At 41.2% G+C, this 26,226-nt stretch overlaps 1 protein-coding gene across 3 annotated transcripts in view; it reads left to right on the top strand.

Moving 5' to 3' along the window:
* The window catches only part of ABCD2 (ATP binding cassette subfamily D member 2), a 46,401-nt gene extending 22,418 nt beyond the window's left edge, over positions 1-23,983 (top strand). For 2 of the 3 annotated variants that reach the window (XM_074903290.1, XM_074903288.1), the window contains 4 exons: positions 8,748-8,893; positions 16,042-16,126; positions 16,850-16,975; positions 19,580-23,983. In XM_074903290.1, the coding sequence (XP_074759391.1) occupies positions 8,748-8,893; positions 16,042-16,126; positions 16,850-16,975; positions 19,580-19,790 (568 nt within the window). In that variant the 3' untranslated portion in view covers positions 19,791-23,983. The remainder of the gene's footprint in view (positions 1-8,747; positions 8,894-16,041; positions 16,127-16,849; positions 16,976-19,579) is intronic. The other variant, XM_074903289.1, reaches the window with a different exon arrangement.
* The last annotated feature ends 2,243 nt before the right edge of the window (positions 23,984-26,226 follow it).

The following is a 26,226-nucleotide window of genomic DNA, read 5'->3' as shown; positions in this document are numbered from 1 at the left end:
TGGTTCAGGCTGAAAGGAACCTCTGGAGGTCATCTGCATCAACCCCTGTGCTCAAGCAGGGCCACCTAGAGCTGTTTGCCCAGGACCATGACCAAACGGCTTTTGAGTATCTGAGGATTGAGATTCCGCAGCATTTTTGGGCAACTTATTCCAGTGCTTAATCACCCTCACAGTGAAAAATTGTTTCCTGATGCTCAGATGGTATCTCCTGTTTCAGTTTGTGCCCATTGCCTCTGGTCCTGTCACTGGGCACCACTGAAAAGAGCCTGGCTCCACTTTCTTTTGCACCTTCCCTTCAGGTATTTATATACACTGATAAGGTACCCTTGAGCCTTCTCCAGGGTGAACAGTTCCAGCTCTCTCAGGCTTTTTTCATAGGGGAGACACTCCAGTCCCTTCACTGTCTTTGTGGTGCTTATGTCCCATTAGATGCTAGGAACCCAGCATTGCACAGCGTTAGATGGACCTCTAGTCACATCAGAGCATACTAGACCTGATCCCATCTGTGCTAAGATTCGTTGGCACTATGGTCTTTAGTACTCTGATAGGATTTTCTTAGAAGGTAAACAATTCCATTTATCATTTATACTGCCAGACAGAAAGATGTTAGCACAAGAACATGCTGCTTCACTTCAAGATAAAGACAAGGACGCACAGGTGGGGCAACTGCTGGTGCCAAGTGGGAGCTGCTTGCAGGCTCCTCTGTTACGATTAGCTGGCAAAGTTTATCCTGCAGCCAAGTGATAAGTGGAGCACAACAGAGGCCTGAAGGCCAAGTTATGTAGAGCACAGCCCAACGTGGTGCAGCAAAGTGTAGCACAGGCCTGTGCCCACTCAGGTCAACTGTTCTGTGGATCACTAACTCCTCGATACACAGTAGTCTTCCTGTTCAGATCACTGCAGATATTTGTCCTTGGAACAAGATGAACATCTAAGATGACACATGAGACTCCACTATAGAGGAGTCTGTTGACTACAAAGAGACCTTGGCGTGACTAGCTCAGACTTCGTTGGGTAACTTCTAGGTGAGATGAGTCTCTTCTGCAAATAATGCTGAGGAGTCCCCAGAACACTGGGTTTTCAGTTCTGTGTTCTTGAATCATTAATTATGTCAAGGTCTCGTGGGAGCATGTAGCAGGTGTGGTTTTTTCTGCAGTTCAGCATGTGTGCACTAGGCTGGCTTAGATGGGAGTGTGTCTTTCCCAGGAGGGAAGACTTTTCCAGGCTTGTTTATCTGCCTAACTTTTTGCATCAATTATACCCTATCCATTTTAGTTTCTGTCAGAGATTACTACAGCTCCCTTGTGGCCACTTCAGGTACCCATAACATTATAAAATGGCTATAATAATGTTCTGTGTATCCGTAGTGCATCTCTATATTCTGCACTGTCATGTTCTGTCCTGTATAATGCAGTGTTTCACAGAGGATTAGAGAGGGAAGTCAGTGCAGTGTGTGACTTCTCACTTGTTGGCAGGGTGTTTCATTGGAGACACACTATTGCTCTAGTATTACTTTTACATTCATATCCCAGTATATGGGAAAAATGATGCCACTAACATCTAAGCATTGTAGAAACCCAAAGCAAAAGGAGTCTCTGCTCTAGAGGACTCACTGTCTACAGTTCCTCTACTCTGTGAAGTAAGGTGTCACTTCTTATCTGCAAAACTCCATATAGTTTCGGGTCTTTCTAGAACAGGGAAATTGCCTTGCTCATTGTGTTACACTGCTGTGATAAAAATCAGAAACGCCTCTTAGGCTGGGGTATGCCTGGTGTGACTGGCAGACTAGACTCTTGTCCAGAACAGCTCATTGTTCTTTATTGAATTCATTGATCTTCATGATCATCCATCCAAATAATCCTTTTATCATTAGGACTGCCAGAGGTATGAAGAGACTGGGCCTCCAAAAATTGGATGTTCAAGAAAGGGGTGTATTTTTGCTTTGTTTGTCTGGCTGGTTGATTTGATTCATTTCAGGAGGTATAATTATTTCATATTGCATTTGCTGCTTGTATTTTGTAGAAATTGTCTGGACTTTGTTTTTAATTATACATGTGTTCTTGTGTTCTTTCTGTTGTCTCTGCCTATCACAAGATACAAATAGACTGAACTGGATAATTTTATGAATTGTTTACTTTAAACTTTTATGCCATCTGACCAGTTGTAGTTATATTGTAAGTGATCTTGGCAATGGTGAATAAGTAAATCATGAGATGAGATGATACCTGAGCATGAATGCTGCTTTAAATTGAAGTCTTCTTTTACCCTTTTACCTTTCTGGTTATTGTTTCCTCCCAGATTATTTTCTTGCAAAGATATATAACGCTTCATTGCAAAGAAAGCCACAGAGTGATTAGTGTGATTTTTTTCAGCCTTTGATATCAGATTCTAATTATACGCATTGAGAGTTCAGCCTTTCATACTGTGCGTTTTACTTCCTGTTAACTATGTTAATGGCTATAAGGTGATTACGTTCCACTCTGGTAACTGATCTATCTGAAATATTTAGAGGATGTTCATGGCTAGTTCTGTATGAGTGGAGAGGAGAGTTCAGTGTAGGGTATTTTAAAGCGAGATCAATTATTTATATCTTTAGAAGGGTTGCTGAAACTTTAGCTGGCCCTAAAATCCCTTGAACTAGATACAATGCAGTAAACTGAGCCTGTTGCTCTTTTAACATTTTGCTAAATTTTTTTTTTTTTTTTTAACTCTGGTGATACTACCTTCTGTGTTAGAGTAGTGAATAAAACACTACTTAAAAAGAACTTAATTCACATTCATACAAGACATTTTATTTTCTCAAAGTTGCAGTGGTTGTGCCATCATTAGGTTTTTTGCTGTTTATTTTATTAATGTTATCAAAGAACTATTAAGAATCCAGATCACTTTACTTAGTGGAGGTTGGCATTTCTTGAGCATCACTGTTGATCAAGCCTTGCTGATGTTGAAAACTGGAATTTTTACTATTGACCTAAATCAGGAGCATGGCAAGAGCTGGAGTTCTGCTGAGGTGATTCCAGACGAGGTATTCCAGACAAGGTTCCTAGTAATTAGGAACCTGGCACCAGCAAGGTGATAGAAAGTTCTAAATATAGGTGGATTCCCTAGTGGTAGAGATTTAGGGCTTTTGGAAGATCATTTAAAAAAAATATTGTGTAGTAGGTAAAGGGAGCCACCTAGAGTCAATCCATAGGAATCTCTATATGTAAATGTATGTCTGAACTCCTGCCTCTTCCTGAAGTTTAGGTCCCAAACTGAGAGCTAAACGTGAAACCCCTTTATCTATAACAAGCTCTCTCCTGGGAGCAGGCACCTAAATAACATTAGAACCCCCTTTAATATGTTCTTATAATTCTCCTAAAGTATTAGGGTAGTTACTGCATTTTATATTAAAGAGCATTAGGAATAACATACATAATATATGGCACAAGTACTAGGACTAGTCTTCTCCCTTCCATTTGAGGACTGTGACTGGTATAGTATATAATTAGGCTCTTTCCAATAACTCTCTCTTCAGATATGTGATTCCTGCCTCTTAGAAGCAGTTTCCTTGCTTCAGTGGGACGATTAGAAAGTGCCCTCCCTTTGACTCCTCTTTAGCCTGGATGCTAGCCTTGAAGAATGGGAATCTGATGCCCTGCAAGCTGAAAAGAACTTAGCCTGAATCCGGTTCTTGGAAGAGATTTGCTAACTGTTAGCTTGTCATACAGCCCCTCATCTTGCATCTCTAGTAGCTGCAGTGTTTTGTGTTGGACTTAAAACTGTTGCTTTCATATTTCATGCTGTACTGAACCTTCTGGGGAATTAGACAGCATTTGGGCACAGCTGTAGGTGTAACCTGTGTCCTTGGCTTTCCAGACTGGAGATTCTTTGATGCAAGCACTCACTCCTTAAGATCTTCCAGGTTTCTTAGGAAGATACCTCCATGGCTGGAGCTTGGGCTTCAGTATCATCTTCTTGTATAGAGGTGCCTAAATTTGAAATACATTTTATTTTAGATATCAAAGCAAGCACTCTGAATTGTACTCTGAAGCCACTCCAATCCCCTTTGTAAATCCAAGCTGCAATATATCTGAAAAGGAGAATCACATGTGTAGAGTTTTCCTTTCTTTCTCCTACTTGAGTATATTAGAGAGGCCTTTTGCCAGCCAGAGACAGAAAGACAGAAACTTAAAAGATGGGTCAATCAAGAGTTTATAGTTGCATTACACATAATTTTCCCACATAACTTTGTATATCTATGAGCATAATAGTGCAGTAATAACCGCAAATGCACTTGGACAGCAAATGTCAAGTCAGGTCCTGATTGCTCAGTTGGGGACATGCAGATGGTTTCCAGAATCACAAGCCACATGTTTTTAGACTTTACCTTCCATGGAGGAAGTGTTAATCACAGCCTATGCCAAGGAAGGCAAGGTGAGCTTCAGCCTGTACCTAAAAGCAGTTCCTTAGGTGTTAACCTTTAACTAATATCCCTTAACTTCTGATGCCAACCACTTAATTAAGATATAGTTTTGGTCCCTTTCTTATTCCAGGGTGCTTATAATTAAGACTGTGACCATTCAGAGTCTCTCAAAGTGCATATTGATTAGTTGCTATAATTCTTTAAAATAATATTATGGATGTTAGAACAGGTTATCAGTTTATTTTACATGTAAAATGAAAACACCTTTAAATACATTTAGGAAGTATTTGTAAACATTTCAAGTGGTTATGGCTTTTTCTGATTTTGGAACAGAAATTTCTTGACATCTAAACAAGTCATCTTCCGTAACTTGCTACCCAAGAGTGAAGCCCTCTGCTCTTCAAGACATCAGAGAATTATTAAATGTTAGTACTGCCTGGTTACAGTGTGCAGTGTTAATCTGCAGTCCTTTTGAACTGGCATTATACCTCTCTCTTTATGCCTAACCGCTCCAGCATGCAAGTTCTCTGTTTGGAAAGACAAATGATTGGTATGTACTCCAGTATGTTTTGTAGCACCTGTGCCTTTCTCTGTCCCCAAAGCTAACCAGCAATAAAGAGACCATATCATCAGCAACACTTGCCTTTTCTCCCCATATGATTTCTCTAATATTTTGTCTGGGTATATTTTGGAACTGCCAGGATATATTTTGGAACTGTCCATACCACAGGCTTCAGATTGCAGCACGTCTTGATATCATCTTTCTTTAAAGCCCGCACTGCAAGGGGGGAAGCCATAATTCTTAGAGTTGATGGCTTGTTACTAGCAGAATGAAGTTATAACTCTGCAAAGTTAAGCACTAAGTGCACCAAACAGAAATTGGTGATGCAATAAAACCATCAAACTGACTGAAAAAAGATAAGTTTATGAGAACTGAAAGTGTTTCTTCTAATAAATGCTTTAAAATTTCAGAAAACCAGGCAAAAATCCGTAAGTTTTCTTACCTTTCTGGTGTTTTGATACCAAAACTTTAAAAATGGATTACTGATCTTGAATCCTGATCGTAAATACTGATCTTAAATCTTAAAAACAGTGTAAGAATCTTTTTTCAGAGAGCGAAGAAGCAAAACAGTTGCAGAGCTGTTACCATCAAAGACATGACCTCTGTACAGCAGAGGAGTTGCTTTCGGAGTCTGTAAGAGTGCTTTCTTTGAGACTGGAACCCAGACGCTCTGACTGAAAGGAAAAACTCCATCAGAAATCAATTAAGTCCAGTTAAACTCGGGTATTACTTCAGGACAAAAAGAGTGTTTTTTTTGTTTGAACAGCTAAAATTTAATGAAAACAGTATTTTAACAAGGAGCTTACTGGCAAAGCCAAAATTTCACTGTTGCTGCATCCAGTTACCCACTCTTCTTACTACTTGATGTCTAGCTGTCACACACGTGTAACCTCAGTTACAATAACATCTGATGTTTAACAGGTTTTAGTATATTTGACTTTGTGGTACCCATGGTACCAGGTAAGAAGGCTATTGTCTTCAAGTTTTGGATAGAAAAATCTGGTTTAGTATGAGATTATGAGAGTATGAGTTAGATGAGATATCATCTAAGTTTAGCACTTTAGAAGTTAGTTATCTAGAGTTAGTTGTCTGGGCTCTGTCCCCCACTGGGGGAGAAGACACCCCCAGGAAGCAAGCCGTCCCTACCCTAAAATAAATGGGATAAACCAACTACAGAGTTGCCTGTCTTTGTTATCAAGAGTTGGAGCCCCAAAGGAGACATCTCATGCCGAGCAAGATGAAGTGTCCCCTCAGGGACGTGAGTGGCTCCCTATAGGATGGAGGAAGCAGAACATGCTCTTGCACCTCCCAGGACAGAGCCATAACCATAAGTCATTCTTCCTCTCTGCTAGTTAGTCAGTAATTGATGGGGTTTTCTATTCCACTGCAGGCTGGTCTTTTCTCTAATTTTTACAGAGAAGGTGAGGAGAGGTGTACTTGGTAGTACTGGTGTGTTTAGATGGGAGGCTACAAGGAAAATCCAGTTGTACCAGGAAGTGGTGCTAGTGACTCAATGAAGAGCATGGCAACAAGTGTCCTGGTGTGGTGCTTTTGAGCATTGCCTTCCTGGTTGTACTGTAGGTTAAATTTCAGAGCTGCTAGTCGTTACGGGATCATACTTCACAAGAGTAAGGTATTAAACTTCAGACAAATTATATGATAGACAACTCTGTCCTTCTTGCCCTTACCTGCAACTTCACCTAAATTACACAGTCTAATGTTTTAAAATTGTCTGAGCCCAGGTGGAGTTGCTGTCTTCTGTCCCAGAGATGGCAGCAGTCTGGAGTGAAATAATTTCTGCAATATGCAAGAAGTAAAGCCCTTTGGGATTTTAGATGGAGAGCACTATGGAAATATAATAATTACTTCATTAAGTTATATAATGTTTAGAGTTGAGATTTTGCAATATCCCCATTAATTTCAATGGTTCACTGCACTTGATGCTAGTGTTCATGCAGCAGCCTGGAGCAGCACTCTTCCCACAATAAGCAGAAAGTAAAACAATGAGCAAAAAGGAGCAGCAATGCTTGTATTTAACTTGTGGTTCTGGTTTGGCTCCATCTGGGTGCCTGCCCACAGCAGGGAAATGACTAAATATTTGCAAGCAGTTCAGATCCCCTGCCCTTCCCACCCTCACCCAGCTGGTGGTGAAAGTAGTTCAACTACGGGCCAGTACAGACAGTTCACCATGGGTGTCTGCAGCACTAAAACCAATGCAGCTGATGCCAGCTTGAATGTGACTTTCATGTTGCAGCTTTAGTTCTGTAATTCTGTATCTGTTGCATTATGAATTCCTTAAAATTATTCTGTGGTGTATTTTAGGGACTCAAAATAACAATGAGTAGATCCACCCCTTCTGTAAAGACATCTCCAAGGGAAGGGAAGAAATCTGCTCAGGTATCATCTCTGTCAGGGAAAGCCTCTGCATGGCTAAGACCTTCCTACCACGCAGGTCCTGAGCTCTGCAGGGAATAAAACTGACCCATTATCAACATGCTGTGAAGTTGGTGGAAGCAGCTCTCAGTGGCAAGAGCAAGCTGCTTGGAAACCTTCTTATTGCTACTCTCTGTCCTCATCCCCTTGGCACCACAGCTTTAGTAAGACTAGCATTGGTTTTGCATATGAACCCAGAGGGAGTTAGTGTAACTCTTGGCATAGAAAGCAGGACAGAGTCTGGAGCCTGATTGTTCTTTGGCTCTGGCCTTCCCTTCCAAACTCAGAATCTCACAGATCATTCCCGGGGTGTTTCCAGCTTATAAGAGCTATCAGCAGTGTCTGTGGGACAGGATGGATATTTGTCCTTCATGAGAAATCCTTAGAATAAGAGCAGCAAGAGAGATGGTCGATTAGATGTGTCTTAGATTGCCTTTGCTATCCTAGTCTGAATAGCCTGGTATCTCTTAAAGCTTTTAAAGAAAACTGTTCTTTGAGCTGACTTTGTTTAGAATATAGGAGGAGTTTTGGGGCCTGGGCTGTACCAGAGGCTGGGCACAGCTCATGACATTGTGGAGACTGTCCATAACCATTCCAGGGACACAGCCATGATTGGGGACTCTGGCTCCAAAGTTCAGCCAGCTTGTTTTAGTAAGATGAATGGTATTACCTGGTCTGGGAATGTGGTGATCCAGGAGCTGTTTCGTGTACAGCTCAACCTTGTGCTTGACAAAGGTAGGCTGATTATGTAAGATTTAGGCTGGTCAACTTCTATATTGTATGTTTTTTTGCAATTCAGAAGTGTTACATTGACTTAGAGAGCCAGCTAAGTAACACCCAGTCACGATTCTGCAGTCCAGAATAGTAGTGTGCAAAGGAGGCTTTCATTGCTCTCCTGCCTGACTTGGGTGCCTCCTGTTGCACCATTGAAGTCTTTCCCAGTTTGACCTGCAACGTTTTTGTTACAACTTGCTTTTACCATGTGCGTGTTTAATGCAATTTCTAAATGTCTTATCATACCAAACCTTGAATATGGCATAGAGTTTCCCTGATTCCAAGTGAAAGCATTTAGAATGGGCTATGAAGTGGATGTTTATTCTGCCTGATCTGTCATTTTGTTTTCATGCTAATACTACCCCTGTTGCTACCCTGTAATCAGCTGTTGTGGAAACAATACATAGTCCCCAGGGTAAGTTTAGAAAAACATTCACCCACAATGTATCCACAGATAAATCCAGTTTTAGCAACATGGTGTTTAAAGCATTGTACTCTGCTCATAGAGCATCCACAAGATGTGCTTGCTTGGAGCCAGCTCCAGATTACCAGTTTCTCTGTATTGTTTCTCAGGCCCTACATGTCCATTGGAACACTACGTGATCAAGTCATCTATCCAGACTCCGTGGATGACATGCATGAGAAAGGCTACCAAGATCAAGATCTGGAGTGTATCCTGCATATGGTTCATCTGTACCACATAGTTCAAAGAGAAGGAGGTAAAATGCATATTTTTGTAAAAAGCTTTCAAAATCCATTCCTCATGTGTGTGTCTTAGTGTGACTGACCTTTACTTACTGAACTGGCAAAACTGGATTCAGACCTTTCGTGGTTGTGGGAGCTGCACAACCACGTTTGTTGCTCCTGATGCTAACAAAAGGAGAAGAGCTGAGTGCTTCTCTCCTCCCCAGTAAATCCATGCCCAAGCTGAATGTCCTTATTCTCTTTTAATGACCAGTCTTTTCATGGTATTGTGAGATCATGGACCTTCCTTCATTTTCTAAGAAAATGTAACCTGTCTTAAAACCTTGTAATGCTGCTGACTACATCAACGCGAAAGCACATAAATGAAAAGAGAGTCAGGTCTGCTTTCACCTCCTGGTTTATGGAATCAGCAGGGCTATGTGTCATGAGAAGGAGTGTCTGATACCACACCACTAGGGTGAACAGGTTAAAAATAACCAAACAATACTGGCCAGCAGAGTGTTGCCATCTACCACTTGCTGTTTAAGTTTCCATGTGTTCTCAGCATTGTTTGTCCTGAGAGTAGGGAACAATGTAAATATGTTGGCACAGTAAGTGTCAAGATGCTCAAGACTTCTTGTGTCTAAGGAACTGAAGCAGTTCATGGTTTTTTTTTTCCCAAGCATAGCAATAATTTTCATCCTTTTGTTTCCACCAGCCACTAATCTCTAGTTTGAATTTCCTCCCCATCATTATGCTTTTAAAACAGACGTAGGACAAAGTTGGTAACATTTAGAGAGAAGAAGGAGGATCTTCAAAACCCCTCTAAGGAGCTGATGTCAGGAGTGCTGGCGATGCTCTCTGCCAGCTGTCAGTGCTCATTTTTGAGAGGGGCACTTCAGGTGCATTGCTTTGCAATGTGTATGCTTGATGTCTCTCAGGATCATTCTGACAATAGAGAGTAGTGCTTTAGCCATTGGGAATCCCAAAGCAACTTTTAAATTCCCTTTCCTGAATGGCAGCCTGTTGCTCTGTGTATTTTGTTTCTGAAGTATGCATGGACACTCATCTGGTGTCTTTTCTGCACATTTTAGAGTAGGGAGTAGTAATCATTTATAGCAGCAATTGTATACCTACAGATACTTCATCTCACAATTGTGTTGATAGACTCTTATCTTTCCGTGGGTTAATGCTTCTTTGTTAAGAATGTAGTAATGACTATTGGCCCTCAAGTTGCAATAGAAAGTAAGAATCTGCCATCATTCTGATTCATAACATTATTCAGATCTGATACTATGACACAAAAACTGAAAAAGTGTGCAGAAAGCTAAACTCAGTGACCGGAATGATTGCCGAGAAGGCCTCTACTCCCTACACTGACATTGCAACTATTCCTGTTAGTATTCCTGAGTCACTTATGTCACTAAGTGAAGTGCCCAGATTGCAGAACAAGTAGGTGTGTTGGAATGGGGAGTTGGAAAAGGAGGAGCAGTTAAATTGTCAGGGGCAAGAAGCCACTGTGGAATGTTCATTCATAGCCTGCTGGTACTTGTAGATCTACTGAACAACACATAACTCTCAGTGGCCAAAACCTTATGCCCAACAGCCTCTGAATGCACATGGTTGTGGTCTGTAACCCTGCAGCTGGAGCATGTAGCTGATGATGGGGCACTTACTGTGCTCCACGTATGAGATGCTGTTGGCTAGGATCAGTGTTCTGTACTGCCAAAATGAAAACCTAAGTTTGGATCAGCCTCGCTCTACTTTCTGTGCCAAATAGGGTGTTTATTGTTGACCCCATTCATGCTCTTCTGCCTGTCTCACTGTGCATGCGAGACACACACAATCTATAATAAAGTCTAGAGGACGCTGTTAATGTTTACTGGTGCTCTATTGAAACTCCATACAGGATAAGGGCATACTGTGCAAAAGTCTGCACAAACAAATGTTTAAAAAAAAAGTGTCTTGGGTACTTTGCAATCTAAAATGACAGAAGTGGGCAAAGCCAGAAAACAAGGGGAGAGATTACCACATACCAGGAAGTTTTTAGGACCATAATAGGCTTACTTGTTCCCTTTTCTCCTTGGGCATTTGCAGGAGACAAGTGCCAAGGTAGGAGCAGAGAGGAAATCCGTGACATCTGATTTGATACGTCACATGGATTTCATATGCTTACATATTCTTTAGAGCTCCCCCAGTCTGGGACAAAGACTCATATTTTGGTTTTTTAAATCAGCAAACCATCAAACTTGTTGAAAGTGAATAATTGACATTTTTATTTATACATAGCTGAATTATTTTTTTAAATTTCAATTTTAATTTTCTTTTTACTAAAATCTGATTTTAAAACTAAATTTCTGTTAAAAATGGCACTTTCTCTTTGAAAAATAATGAGAAGATCCATATAAAGCTTGTAGAACAAGGGTTTGGCTCAAACCAATTTTTTTTCCTTTTTGCAAACTGCTTTGATGGTTGACAAACACTGGCATTTGCCAATAGAAAAAAGTTTTGCTGAAAAATCCTCATCAAGTTTCTATTTATATATTATATACTTTTTGAAAATGTATTACATCTGGAAAAAAATCAATGAAACAATTTTTAGTTATTCAGATTCTTGTGGATATATGTGATATGTCTATGCTATTTTGAACTGTTCCCATAAACTGTTCTAAGAATGGAGCTATCTGTCAGTCATTAAGTTACAGAAATCTAATATAATTCTGCAATATTTTTTTTGTAGATCATCTTCTCCGTCAGAGCTTTACCTCTGTCTCTTCCCCTTTCACCTGTCCCCTGCAGTATTAAGCCTACACCAGACAGCAGGCTCCTTAGGGCATGACCCTGTTCTACTTTAATTGACCACAAATGTCATGTGTGTATAATATATGATGCTTTGCAGTTTTGTCTTCTGCTCCCTGTGGGCAGCTATGAAAAAGCCAGATGGAGCCAGAAGTGCGCAACTCTGACTCAGTTTGTTTGTCCTGGCATAACTTTATTGTCTTTAGCTGAATTACTTCCACGTTGCATCAGTACAAGGGTCACCAGATTCCAAGTGTAAAGTAGCCAGCAAGACTCTGATGTTCTTGTTGCTGACAATGACAGAAATTCCTCTCTTTTTCTAGCAATAAGGTTTGACCCAGTTAGAAGTAGATATTACAAGAATAAGTAGCCCAGTTTGGCATTTACCTTCTGTGTTACCCTCATGAAAGTGTTTTCAGTCAGTAGCAACAGAATACACCAAACCCACCAAAATAACATCTCCCCACCACCACCATTGCAGATGTCCCTGAGCCCAAGCCCGAGAAGAACCCAGTGCAATTGCAGTTGACAGTAGCACCCCTTACTGCCAGGGGCAGAATTTCCTTCCACCAAGGCCCATACCAATGTTTTTCTCACCTGCTGGATATTAGAGGCATGCCATTTTGTTACTACCTTTATATTATCAGTAAGGTGCCCTCATCATAACCTGCAAAGTTGCTAGCTCTACCAGAACAATCATTTAATACAAAATGAGAGTAGCAAAGAGGGTTGTATTCAGCATTGGTGGTGAAAAGGCATGTCCAGAGATCGTGAATAGCATGGAGATATGCAATAGATGTACATAAAATGGTTCCTTTTTGAACTGCTTTGAAAATGTGTATATATTTAGCAAGTGTCAGTTGTGATGCAGCCTTAGGCTGCCAATAGCCTGTCACATGAGAGGAGCCACGAGTACATGCAGCAGCATGCTGGATGCATGACCGGGCCTGTCAGGTTGGGGCTGATGACATTACTGAACAAGTTCAACCTGCTTATGTTTTCTTAGCATCCCAGATTATAATTATTCCTCATTATTTTGCACATTTGTCATATCTTTGGGTCTTGTCCAGGGAACCTTTGTGCTTAGGCCACATAAAATCACAGAGACAAGCACATTTCCTCTCTCTAAGATTTTTTCATCTGATCACTTCAGCCCTGGATTTGCTTTTGTTACTGGTGCCAGCAGGAACTCTGGAGTGCTCTGCCCGCTTTTCCAGCGACTCTGAAAGCCAGAGACACAAATCCCTGCCATGTCATGCTGAGCTGGGGCTCATGGAATTGATGGTCTCATTGTTCCTTCCTCAGCTAAGGATTGTCCTTGCATATTCATCTCGCACAGCAACTGGGCTCTCTTCCATTTTGACAACTGCCTGGGGACATACACTGTGCAAGAGGCTTTCATGTTCAAAAACTCACCAGGGGTGGACTCTCTGGCTGTAGGTTGCTGCAGTAGCCTTTTTTCTGTCTTGAAGCTGTAACACCCCAGTCCATGTCTGATGAGGTGCATTGGAATGTAGATCTGGAAAAAGAACTTTTAAATGTGTCTTTTTATGGCAGCTGAATGCTCTGTCTTTCATGTAAGCCTGAGGATTCACAAGGGTAAAGGATACATAGAGCTACAGATCCTAGATGTAATCTTTTTTTGGTTGTCAAATTTAGCTTGCTTTTTCCTTCAGAAAATTAAGGTAAAAGAAATTATAAAAGAAGCCATGCAAGAAAATGAAATGCTGCTATCATGAGGCTATCATTGGTTTCTGCTGACAACTGGATGTGTTTCTACTGCTGTTACTCTGCCCCAGCACATTACACATGCTCTTTGTCTTACTGCTTGTAAAAGGCATTTCTGTGACATCCAGCATTCACCACATCTACATCATACCATGTGCAATCAAAGGCTATGTAACAAGAAGCTGGGCAAGGAACTTGGACTCTGACAGCCAGGATTATGTTTGTACCTACTGAGGATTTGTGCTGTGTTCATGGACAAGCCATTTTATTTCTTGATTTGTAAAGTGGATATAGCTACGGGTGATGTAAACCACTGACCTGACTGATCTTTTCAGAACACTAACGACCTTCACTGACCTGTGCCATGTCAGCAGGAAGAGAAACAAGTAGGTGCATTATTGTTAATGCACAGTAGGGAGTCAGTTTATTGTGTTACAGTGCCTAAGTGTTCAGAGGAAATTGTTGGGACATTAGAAAATAATTTTTAAAAGGGATAATATTAAAATGGATCCTTTCTTATCTGTTGTTTGAGACATTCCAAGTGGCAAATAGGAAAGTTCAGGGATGGAGCTAGGCACAAAGCGACAAGATACACTTCTAATATTCGGATAGAATGTAAGTTGAAGTGACCACAGAGATGACCATTGTGTCCTGGTAGACAGAGGCTAAATCTTATACCTTTAGAGGAAATAATAGAATGATTTTGCTGGCAAGATGATGTTTCTTCTTGAAATTCACTCCCTTTTTGTCTTTTAATAAGTCTTTATAAAGCAGCTGATCTGGAAGAAACTATATGAGTGCAGGCACTGCTTCCCCAGGCACATGTGCACACATGCACACCTACCCACACCCTAACTCAGATCCAGATCCCTGGAGCTCATCTGTATTGTCAGCTCAAAAGTAACAGAATGTAAGCAGCAGCCTGAATGTTATCTTCAGAAGCACAGTTGTTTCTATGGCTTTTGTGGAGGATCCTTCCCATCCCTTGCCCCTAGTACCCTTTGCCAAAAAGGAGAACTCCAGATGTTTTAGTCTTTTTTGGAAGATGAAGGTGTCGGTGGACACTCCAGCTCTCTGTATGGTCCCAGCACCAGGACTGCTCAGCAGCAGGAGCCTCTGTGTATCTGTTCCCTTTACCAGAGTTCATCCAAATGGTGATTCAGTTAATCATTACACAACGCAGTCTTTGCTAGGAGCCCACTGACAGAAAGCAATGTATGTTCCCCTCGGGGATGCCCACTGGGATCCTTAAACAAGAATGGAAGGAAACTAAAGAAAAAAATAGGATCACTAAAGGTGATGAATTTCTGGTGTGTGCATGCCTGTTTTTTAAATCTAACTATATATACATATATTAAAAAATCATGACATTATATTTTACAATTTTACATAGAGAAAATTCTTGGAATTCAGTCTCTAGCATTATCAATTTCTGTTTTCAGTCACACAGGCTCTCACCAGATGCCTCACTGAAGTTTTGTTCAGGCCTGCCAAGCCCTGGTGTAGTACCAAGCATGGGCAGAGCACTGCCCACCCTCCTGCACCTTCACAAGTCCCGCTTTGCCTCACGTTTGTTTAGGTATCAGAAATGACACAGCCCACCCTCCTTCCTTGACCTTATTTATAGTAGTTTTTGCCACATCTTTATTTTCAGTTGGACAGTGGCAGAAAAGGCATTTTGGTTGTTAATTTTTTAGTTACAGTGCTTCCGAGCTGATTTGGAAAAATGTTCTCTCCCTCACTCAGTCCCACTCCAGCTGTCTGTCTCATGAATAGATGATCTATTGAGAGAAATGTTTTATCAGATTTTCTCTACATCTACACTCTCCCTTTTCAAAACTCATCTATTTTGCTACTCTATCCATCTGGATTGTTTGATTGAAAACTTATTTTCAGTAGGGTAATTTGTTATTTGAAGTTTTTTATTAATGGGAATGAATCATGCCAGAATACTCAGAAACATCAGTCTGCCGTAAGATCACAGACAAAATGCATCACATTCCCATTGCATGTATCTGAAAGTCATAAAGAAAAAAATCAGTTGGAGGCCATGCAGAATATTAAATAAGGATCCCCAGTGTTATAACAGTTGTGGGTCATTTCTAAATACAAGGTAATGGGATGTTTGTATAGAAAATCCTGTTGTCTGTACGTGGTTTTGTATGTTAGCTGCTTGTCTGTGCACACAGAATGAATGCATCCCTGTGTTTGCATCTGCGTTTCAGTTGAGTTTGCTGAGTAGGCAGCTACAGCAGTGAGTGGAATCTGGCAGTGCTCTTTATGTTTTTTACACTTTATTTCTTTGAATTTTTAAAAATTTCTACTCACATCTTTCAAGAAGGAATAGCAAATTGTTCTATAAAACAAACAGAATAAAATAATTAGTTATACACAGGTAAAAGATGTTTTTTCAAAGAGATGGTAAATGAAGTTTTATGACAATACCTACATGACCAAGAAGGTTAAATTCCACTTTCAAAACTGAAAGGCATTGAGGTATTTCAGAAGATATGATCCAGAACCCTGAGCTGTCTCTTCTGTAGTGGAAATGCTTTTTATGATTTTCGTTGCAGATTGCAGAGAGTTGCAAGTGAAGCTGCATTTCCTTCATAAACTTACATTGTCCTGACGTGTCTTCTTTGCGTTTTTTTAAAAGGCTGGGATGCCATCATGGATTGGAAAGATGTCTTATCAGGAGGAGAAAAACAAAGGATGGGCATGGCTCGGATGTTTTACCATAAGTAAGCATTTTGATTTGTTTTTTAAGTAGCATCTGAAAATGAGGAAGAGTTTTGCAGGTTTGCTGTAATAGTTTGAGCAGTAGTAGACTATAATCTCCATGCAATATACAATACTGCTAGATAGGTGCATAGGACTGCAGACCTTACTGTTTATTCATACAAGCTCTGCTTTTAGTTGTTACTTAAGCTTTGCTTTTGGCAACATAGCATTACATTTTCCAGATGTTCCTTTCTTTAACATCTCAGGCATGAATATCTTCCCTGCATTTGTCCTACAAATATTGCAAAAGTCTAATAGATTGTTGCACAGACTATGGGATTTAGAAAGCCAAGCTCCAATACTTTTTGGGTTTTGGAGACAGCAAGCATGCAAAAGCCACCCAGTCCCTACACAGCAGTGGATAGAAAGTTTCTGAGTTGGCTGTAGCTACTGCATGACTTGATGACAGGACAGAATAATACTAGGTCAAACTAGAACATAGGAATTAGATCACTGTGTACTTAGATGGACCAGGAAATAAAACCAATTTTTCCTGGAAGCTGGCTCTGCATCTGAAAAATGTATGGAAACTTATGTTGTTGCTAGTCAGCTTCCAGCTGTAGATGAGACAGCTGTCTAGCAAAAATAGCTCTCTCCTTTCTGTTGTTTTTTCAATTAAACATTGTACATGGGAATACTGTTCAAAACATAGAAGAGTAATGTTCTTTATCTGCTTTTGAAAGGCCAAAATACGCATTGCTGGACGAATGCACAAGTGCTGTAAGCATTGATGTTGAAGGAAAGATATTCCAAGCTGCAAAAGCTGCTGGGATATCCCTGCTTTCTATAACACACAGACCTTCTCTTTGGTAAGTATGTTCGGGAATTTGTCATGGTCCTTGCTTTTAGCTTTCTGACAGGCAGTGAATTAGCCTTTATTCTTTGTACCAGAGAAGTTGTTTAATCAGTATCTATCGCCCTTTCTAAGACAACTTGTCTACAATAATAGTGATGTAAATGCATTTAGCATTTTTTTTTCATTCTTTGACACGTATTTATTCCTCCCTCTTACTTTTTTTTAAAATGTGTTTAAGTTATTAACTATTAATAGCAACTTGCAGGTATTTAAGAGGCAATTAATTAATCCACCACACAACAGCCACAGCAGATATCATCATATTATTCTGTAAAGGTGACAAGATACATGAGCTGTCCTGGGGAAGTTTACCAGTGCTTGAGAGAAGACGGGAAACATGGCAGGTGGTTAAACTACTCTCCGTTCTTCTGTAGGAATAATACATTTGGTGTTTTAACTTTGGTTGTGATCTACAGGGCTTGTGAACTTCCAAAATTTGATTGTCTATTAAAAAAAGAATACTGGTATTATGAGAAACATCATTGTAGTGAGAGAGTACTAAGTATGAAAGAGTCCCTCAAAGGAAATAAATGTAGTTACTGAATACATAAAACAACCAAACACTTTAAAGGGCAAAAGGAGATCAAGAAGGTGTAAGCTGACATTAGCAGAGACTATTTGTTCTGAACTGCTTGATCCCTACTGTCAGATTGTTTGTTTTTTTAACAAACTGCTGACAAAAAAATCCATTACCAGTCTTTTGTCTCAAAGGAAAGAAATTGTATCAGTATCTGCTTCTCTGAAAAGAACAGTTTCCCCAGCATTCCTCCTTTCACTTTGTAGATGGTGACAGCAAAAGTGGCTTTTGTTGGATCAGAACCTAAATGTTAATAAAAAATGGATATTCTGATAGGAAAAAAAATGTCACCTAGACATTTTTTTTAAAAATAAATTACACTTTTAAAAAAAGTAGTATTTACATTTTTTAAAAGTTCGACATTATTTTAAAACTACTACTCAAGAAAACAGGTATCATAAATAATGATGATGCAGAGGGAAGTTATGCAAAAGAACTTGTGAGAAAGATCTTTGAGTAAGATATTTTGAGTTCAGTTTCATACTGACATTTTTTGTTTCCTAGTACTAGTGTTATTTGGAAGGGTTTGGGATTGTTCTTGTAGCCTACACAGTATTACTGAAATTATCAGAAATCTGATGGTTTGTGAGGTTCTGGAGAAGTAAACAGAAGTGCTGGGTATTTAGAAATAAGCATCAAATGCTTTTAACTTAAGTATGCTGCCACGCAGGTACTGCACTGTATAGACAAAAGCTGGGTTCACATGCTGTTTTCACCTCCTCAAGATTATACCAGGAAATATTTGCTCTTTTAATCAAAATATTGGCTACATTCCTAGACCACAAACATTGGGCATCTCAATCAGCTATCTTAGCTTCCTGTTTTTTTATATTTTTGGAGGAGGAAAAATAGAGGAATAGGTTAAGCATTTGGTGTCACAAAGAATAATATGCAAGAAGTGATGAATATAATCCTGGAATCGAATCTCAATTTTAAGTCCCATGTCATAATCTCTTGAGTTTATTTAACTGTCACATTCCCTGGATGGGATTCATAATCACTGTTTTATGATGCTTCTCATCTTTGATAATTTATAGTGATAAATTACACAGCCATACCAGCAACTCTGAGGGAACTCTCTGCTCTTCCTCTTGAACCTCCTGATAAATGTCTTGTCAGGTTTTGACAAACTTCACGTGTGCACTTTGAATATTTTCAGTACACATACCCTGATGCTCACTGAAAGATCTGTGACTCCTACACAGACTTTTTTCTTTTGGTCTCTTGCAAACTGAACCACGTTTTAGGACTGGAGGTTTCTTTAGCCAACCTTATAAGATGCAGGGGAACAAACTGAGGTGTAATTTGAGGAAACTAGAGCTTTATCGGTAGCATCAGGTGCACTATGCCTGCCTGAATGTATTTTCTGCTAAGGAGGTAAAACGTCTCTCAGAAAGTGAGGTAAATAAAATAAACTGGGACTAGCATTCCTGGGGGAGAATGGAGCCTTTGCTGCTGCTGTTCAAGCTCCTGGAGAAAAAGGAGTCTGGTGGAATTACAGCGAAGGCAACTGTAGCCACAGACAACGTTTCTAGGAGGGAGGCCAGCAGAGGGAGGCCACCACCTTGGCCGGAACAGCAGATGATGTGGGGACCCTCTACAGCCCTGCTGCCCACTCCTGCCAGCATCACTGGCGGTGAGGGCCTCGGCAAGCTCGGCTGGGCAGCTCCAGGCACTGACGGCCCCAGCTGGGGAGCCCACACCAGTGCTGATAGCTTACAGCTGGCACATCGCTCCTCAATTTCACTAGATGGCCTAGGGAGGTCCTGGTGACAGGCTTTGAAATACCTAAATCTCTTACAAAAGAGTATCCTGGGATTATGAGTCACTGAAAAATAGTTTTACCCAGTGAGCCAAAACTGGACAACTCTCAACTTCCTGAGAGGCACCATTGAAAAGAGACACAGACATCCAAATTTGCGTGCAAAAATGAACCATCTGTTTTCTGAGCCATTACTAATGTTTTAATTTCTACTGCAGGAAGTACCACACTCATTTGCTGCAGTTTGATGGACAAGGCGGCTGGCGTTTCGAGCAGTTGGACACCGCTATCCGTTTATCACTGAGTGAGGAAAAACAGAGACTGGAATCTCAACTTGCAGGAATTCCTAAAATGCAGCAGAGACTGAATGAACTGTGTAAAATCTTGGGAGAAGACTCAGTGCTTAAAACAATGGACAAAGAGGAATAAATAATTTATGGTTTATGTTTTTAAAAATATTTTTTTAGTTGAAAGCATTACAGATTCAGCCATTATCCTTTGCATGCATTGTGATAGAGGCTTAGAGCATGGAGAAACACAGCCAGCAAAAAATAATGCTCTGAATGCTATGTAAGACTTTAGCATTTTAGTATTAAGGAAGGAAGTGGTTGAACTGTGAAAAGAAAATAAGCAAGTGCACAGAGTATAAGATTAGTCATTGCAGCTTATGTTAATTCTTAGTGAAAGCCCAATTCACTGCAAAAAACTTAAGGTTTGTAGGTGAATTTTTGCCTGAGACTTGGCCTGCAGAATGTGCTCTTTTACCAGGTCACTGTGTGCATATGATATGCCTGCTACACAGAGTAAACCTGGCATGAAACTCAGGCATGGAGCACGACAGAGGCAGCATCTGGGTGAGTATGCAGATGCATGCAAAAATCTCATTTGGGTATAAGAAACATTCTTTCAGCCCATGTAAAACCAAACTCCTGTTCTACTACTGAATCACATACACACCTTTACCTGCATTTCCATAAGAAATAATGTAATAGGCTGACCAGAAGACAACTGTCTGAGCAACTCACTGCCCTTGCGACAGAGAAGCAGAGATAGAGCTAAATATGTAATAAGCTTCTGCTGTACTTTATGCCATTATGCATAACTTCAGAGGCTCTTTGCCCTTCATGATACATCAGTTCCTTTGGGGGATTATTTATGTCCCCCTCTGGTGAGAGGGATGGAGCACTGGGCCTGGCATCAAGTGACTTAGTGTTCGCTTGACTAAGTTATTCATCTGCTCCATGAGTCTCATCCAGCTATTGTCCATCTCTGACCCAGTTCTTCCACTGGTAAAATCACAATATAGACACTCATTTGCTCCATGAGACACTTTGTGATGGGAAGGATTGTAGGAGAGGAAAATGTTGTTTTCTAACAATACACTGAATTCTCAGGCATGGCCTGCCAATTAAAATGCTCAGCACTTGTAAAGGCCGGTGAAAAGTTAGAGCGTTTTATAACCACTAATTAATATGCCTGCCACATTTTGGTAGAGTGGCTGAACACTGCCCTCGCCATGAGCACATACACCAGTTAACAACTTTGCTTTCAGATGCGCTCACTGATCATCCCATCCGCTTTTCAGTTCGGTAGGAACCTGGTCCCCAGTCAGTCAGAAGGTGCTTTAAACAGAAACCCCTAAGTCAGTGGTGGCCTGAGTGCCTTGCCATAGGCAAAACCCAGTGAATTAGACGTAAAGAGGTGAATGGATTTAAGAACTGATCCGCTCTCTCCAACTGCAAGTGTACAGCAAATGGGCCGCTTGCTTGGGGAGTGAAGATCAGGAGGGGTAAGAGGCTTTGCAGATGGCTAAATGAGCCTTAGCTGAGATGTAGCAATCCTGGTTTGTTCGTTCTTTTTTTCCTAGAAGTGTGATTCCTGAGAAGATTTCTGTGCTTAGTCTGAGAGGGGCAATGCAAAAGCTGTTCAGAACTGTTAAGAGAAAAGAAATATTTTGGGGGTATTTGCTGAGCTGGGAATGTTTGAGCACCCTGAAGTTAATACAAACTTGTTTCCTTTTTCTGATTACTTCAAGAACAAGGGGACGGTGAATTAACTCCATCTGCCAAATCCCAGTCCAGTGCACTAACCATTAGCCCATCTTCCTTCTCACTGTGTGTTCATCTTGCTGCTTGGTATGGCACTGGCACCAGAAAATGTAATAAGTCTGCTCCCTGTCCTGCCCCTCAGGAGTCCGTGGCTTGAATGTAACCCTGCAACTTGTCATGGTGACAACATTAGTTTTCCCTGTAGAGTCCACTGGGACATCTCACTGACACAGAAAGGAATGCTCTTGGGAATCTTTGAAAGGGATGAGAAATTAGAGTTCAAGATAATAAGATGTGTTGTCAAGTGCAGACTGGAGGTCACTGCTGTGGTGGATGACATGTGCATGCATTTTAATGTGCAGATGTCTCTGCTTGTCCCTCTCCCTGAAGGCTAGCTTTCCTCCTTCTCGTCTTGAAAGAAAAATTCAGAACTTCTGAGGAAAAGAGAAGTCAGCCAAGAATCTGTTCTTGACGAGCATAAATGAGATGACTGATGATTTTAAAGGCTTGCACATTTCTGAGTTATGTTTCTCTAAGGTGGTGATGAATCAAGAATGCACCTTATGCGTGCCCTTGTCCCAGCTGCAGCGTATCCTTCTGCTAGTGCAAAGCAGCCACAAAGCTGCCTTGCCAAAAGCCTCTCCCACGGCAGGCACTGGGGTGGAGGAAGGGGCATCAGTGTTCCCCACCCCTCCATTAAGCACTTTACCATGTGGCTGGGAGCTAAACCAGTTTTGTCCAGTCCCTGAATGAGAAGGACACAAAAGTGCTGAACAATTGCTCCAATTCAGCAGAGCTCCGGGTCTGGCCCTGCACGCTCCCAGCCTCCCACCAAAGCATCGCCATGGTGCTTGACTTGTTGGGAGCCATTATGAGCAACTGCAGCACCTGAAATCTGCTGTACAACCTCACAGAGATCAAAACTGACCTCACGGCACAACAGAAACACATCTGCAGAAACTATGTTTAGAAGAAGAAAGTTTGGTTGTCTTTTTTTAAAATGAGATTATGCATAAAACATACAAAAGATACATACATTACTGATGAAATAGTAATGAAAACTGAAATCGCACCAGGATCAATGTAATAGTGTTTTCTTTTAAGTTTGATATGTATTTCTTGGATCCAGTAATAGACTTAACCATTCCCATTCAGTAATACAGTGTAAAATATGCTATCATCTCACTCAGCTATTTACATTCCTGTAGGCATGACAAGAATATTAGAGGCTGATATGAGAAGAAACCCTTCTCTAAATAGGAACTTTCTGAGTTATACCAAGCTAGTTTTAGAAGGATTTTCTGTACTGGTGGCTCGTTATTTTTGAAGTTAGTTTTGTGGCTGGAAGAGAAGCTGCCCTGGAGATTTTCTTTGCAATCTTTCTGAGTTGTTCCAAGGGCTAATTGAGACGGGAGTCTCTGGTTCTGTTCTGGAGAGTTTTACCTCTGGTGTAATGCAGGGCGTAAGCCACCTCACTTTGTGCTGATTCAGACCCAGACAGGAAAGCATGAGCAGAGGTGCATGCTCCCTGCTCAGGGAATAGCTCAGGGAGATGCTGTTCTGGAGCCAAGGCATGGGCAGCACTTGGCCCTTGCAGTGCTAGAGGGTCAGAGCAGGGCAGGATGCCTTGTGGAATCCTTTTTCATGGTGCAGTGAGAGCTGCTCATCGATGTTCATTCCCTTTCTGGTGTTCAGAAGTTGTGACTCCCTCGGAGGCCGAGGAAGTGGCTTTTTGGCCTTCCTTCTGCCTGTCATACTTAGCTGGAGCTAGCCAGATCCAGCTCGTTGTGTCACGGCATCTGTGCATTCAGGGCTGCATACTGCAACATGCTCCGTGCACCTCGCCTCCTGTGAGCACCCTCTCCGCCTCAGGACTCAGGGCAGACTCCCCTTGCCTGGGTCTGCATCCTAAAGGAGTACAGGTGCCGAGCAAAGTTCATACCAGTCTCAGGCATGAAGTAGCTGTACAATAAAAATATGAAGTATCCACATCAGTTCATTCACATAATGTTGATATTTTTTGCAGGAATCTTCAGAATGGGAGGACACATTTTTTTGTGCAAGGAATTTCGTTATTTTAACCTAGGAGGAGTTTGTTTTTCACTTAGTTTTGGGACCAGACTCATTTCCTGTTTTAGATTTGGAAGCCTTCCTTCTGCAGGGGTAGAAAAACCCACATACCTTTTGATGGAGGTTTTTGAAACCAGTGGGATATGTATTTGAGTGAGGATTGAAAGACTGAGTATTCAGTATTTTAGGGAAAACTGAAATAAAAAGTATATCCTAAAGCAAATGAATACATCTACAGTCCCCTCAACATGTCTGGATGATGATAATGCATGTCAAAGTCAAGTTTTTGAGGCTGTGATCAGATATTTCAATCATATATAGAATGAAGTCCCCCTACTGAGCTGTTCATGAAGCTTAAGAGAACTGAACTGCTAATCAAATGTCTTTGTTTTGTTTGTTTGATATTAATGCCTTTTAAGAGCAGACAATTTATAAAGCAATAAATTATGCTTTACAGTTGTAATTTATTCCAACCTCAAATAAAACATGTTGCATTTACTTGGAGTTTACAGTGTTCCTTATGAATCATTCATAAAGTGCTCTGGGAGCCCCTTCCCACTCCTTGTTTCTGTAGTGGGGTAGGGAAGCTTGGGGTGGATAGTGCATGTTTGAAAGTTAAAACAAGTGTTTCATTCCTAGATCAGGCTGGCATCAAAGGCTGCTGTGAGGTTTCTCATGTCTTGTGCCCATCTACTTCAGCGTGGAGCTGACTCACGACCAGAAGGTGACAAGAGCTGTCACCACGTACTGGGGAGTTTGCCAAGGAGGCTGGGCACCCAGCAATGTGCCAGGGGATGGTGTCAGTAGTGCAACATCAGGTAGCCTCACCAGCATCACTCCAGAAGGTCGTTGATATGGTCTTTGTAAGATGAAATTATGCATAAAACATCAGTGTCACAAACAGTACAAGCATGTGCCCATGTTGGCCCCAGAACAGCAGTGACTTTTTTTTTCTTCAGGATTAAGATTCACAAATACAATCTTTTTGCCCTGCAGACTACCAGGTGTGTGAGGACCCTAAGGACACTGGTTGACTCCTTAGCACCCAGACCTGGTTTGTGTAACCACGTCCCAGCTGTGGCTGCAGATGGTGAGGTACCATGTGGTGGTGCAGGACCTGGGTTATGCAGCTGAGGAGCCCATGATGATGGTGGTCACTTGAAAACCAGACCCTCATGATCAACTGAAGGTCTGTCCTCTGTGCCTCCCTTCCAACTACTGCACCCACTCAGAGGGAGAGCACCAAAAGGCAGCAAAGTCTAGGATATGAGCCATGAGAAATGCATTTCTGGGGGCTTCTGGGGAGCTGTAGTACCACGCTGGGGCTCATGCATCAGACCAGGAGGAGACAGGCTATATTGTAGTAGGGAATTTGAGAAGAGAGCTGTGAGACTGCACTTGAGTTTCACTGGTTTTTTTGGTAACACATGCTTTGGTGTCTGCTCTTTGGAGAGCATTCCTGCTCTCTGCTCAGGCCACCAGAGGATTGGTGCCATGTGTTCGCTGCAAAGTGCTGGAGCCCTGAGCCTCTGCCCAAGGGTTAAGTATTCCCGGAAGAGACGGGACAGCAAGGCTAGTATCACAGAGACAAAATAGACTCAGGAAATATTCAGAGCAGAGGTGTTCAAAGACTTCCCACAGCTTAAATTTTCTCGTAAGTGAGGAATATCTGGAAGAACACCTTAAGCTGTCTCACTATGGCCTTATTTCTGATTATGGCTCATTTTGCAGCACCTGCTTCTATTTTTTAAATTAGTGTCGTCATGTAAATGAGACCATCTACGAGAGGGTAACAGTGACATATTAAAAATACTGCACTCACCCAGTGCAAGTTTGATGTGTATGAACAATCTGTTTTTAAACAGGTAATTAAAAAAGGGAGAAAGAGGTTATGATGGTGGCTGATGCAGGGTCCTGGAGCTAAACCCCCAGTGTCAAACCAGGCTGGGATGAGGTCTGGGGAAAAACCAGTCCAAGAGAGCCCACAGGAGGAGCCATGTGTTGGAAAAATGAAATAATGAAACCTTTCTTGGATATAAAATAATTATGCAACAGCACATTAAATTTCTTCTGTTGTTGTCAAACATATAGAGACCCTGCCCCGGCACAGAATTTATAAGATGACACAAACAGCAGGAGAATCAAAAATGTTCATTTATTGATCAATTTTAGCATGGAAATTGTCATAAAAGTTATTTAGGTTGAAAAATCTTTGAAAGAGAGTTTATATTTGTTGTGTTTTAGAGCTGCATTTCAAATAGATGAGATTCATAATGCTTTTCATGAAGATCTGGATCTTTGGGAAGTAGAAATTTGTCTTTCCTTAAATGATAAGCAAGATTTTGAAGCAAACCCAACCTATTTAATATTTAAAGCAACCAAAAAAATTGCACTCGGTAATTCTATTATTCTTGTCCTCTGTATCTCAGTTAAAATGTTCTTCTCCTCAATCATAGACCCACTGTGCTATAAATACATGCAGTTTATGAGTGACTTGTCTATCAGTTGGTGTTTCCTGCGCCAGTGTGTTTGGAGACAGAGATCTCTTCATTACACGGGTTGCACTAAGTCTTTTTTCCCACACGGCTTTCTGTCCCAGCTGGGATGGGTGCAAGGCTGAGACATCTGCGAGATGGTGCCCTCCTCCCCGGGAAATACAGGGCACAAATGTGAGCAGAAGTCCCCAAGCATTGCATGACCAGACCTTGCAGATGCTTCCCAGTGAGACAGACCGCATCCCTGTGGGC

The sequence above is a fragment of the Athene noctua genome, chromosome 3 (genome assembly GCF_965140245.1).
Source record: "Athene noctua chromosome 3, bAthNoc1.hap1.1, whole genome shotgun sequence".
In the NCBI taxonomy this organism is placed as follows: domain Eukaryota; kingdom Metazoa; phylum Chordata; class Aves; order Strigiformes; family Strigidae; genus Athene; species Athene noctua.
Note: the sequence above shows the minus strand (reverse complement) of the source record. Positions and strands in the feature narration are given on the sequence as shown.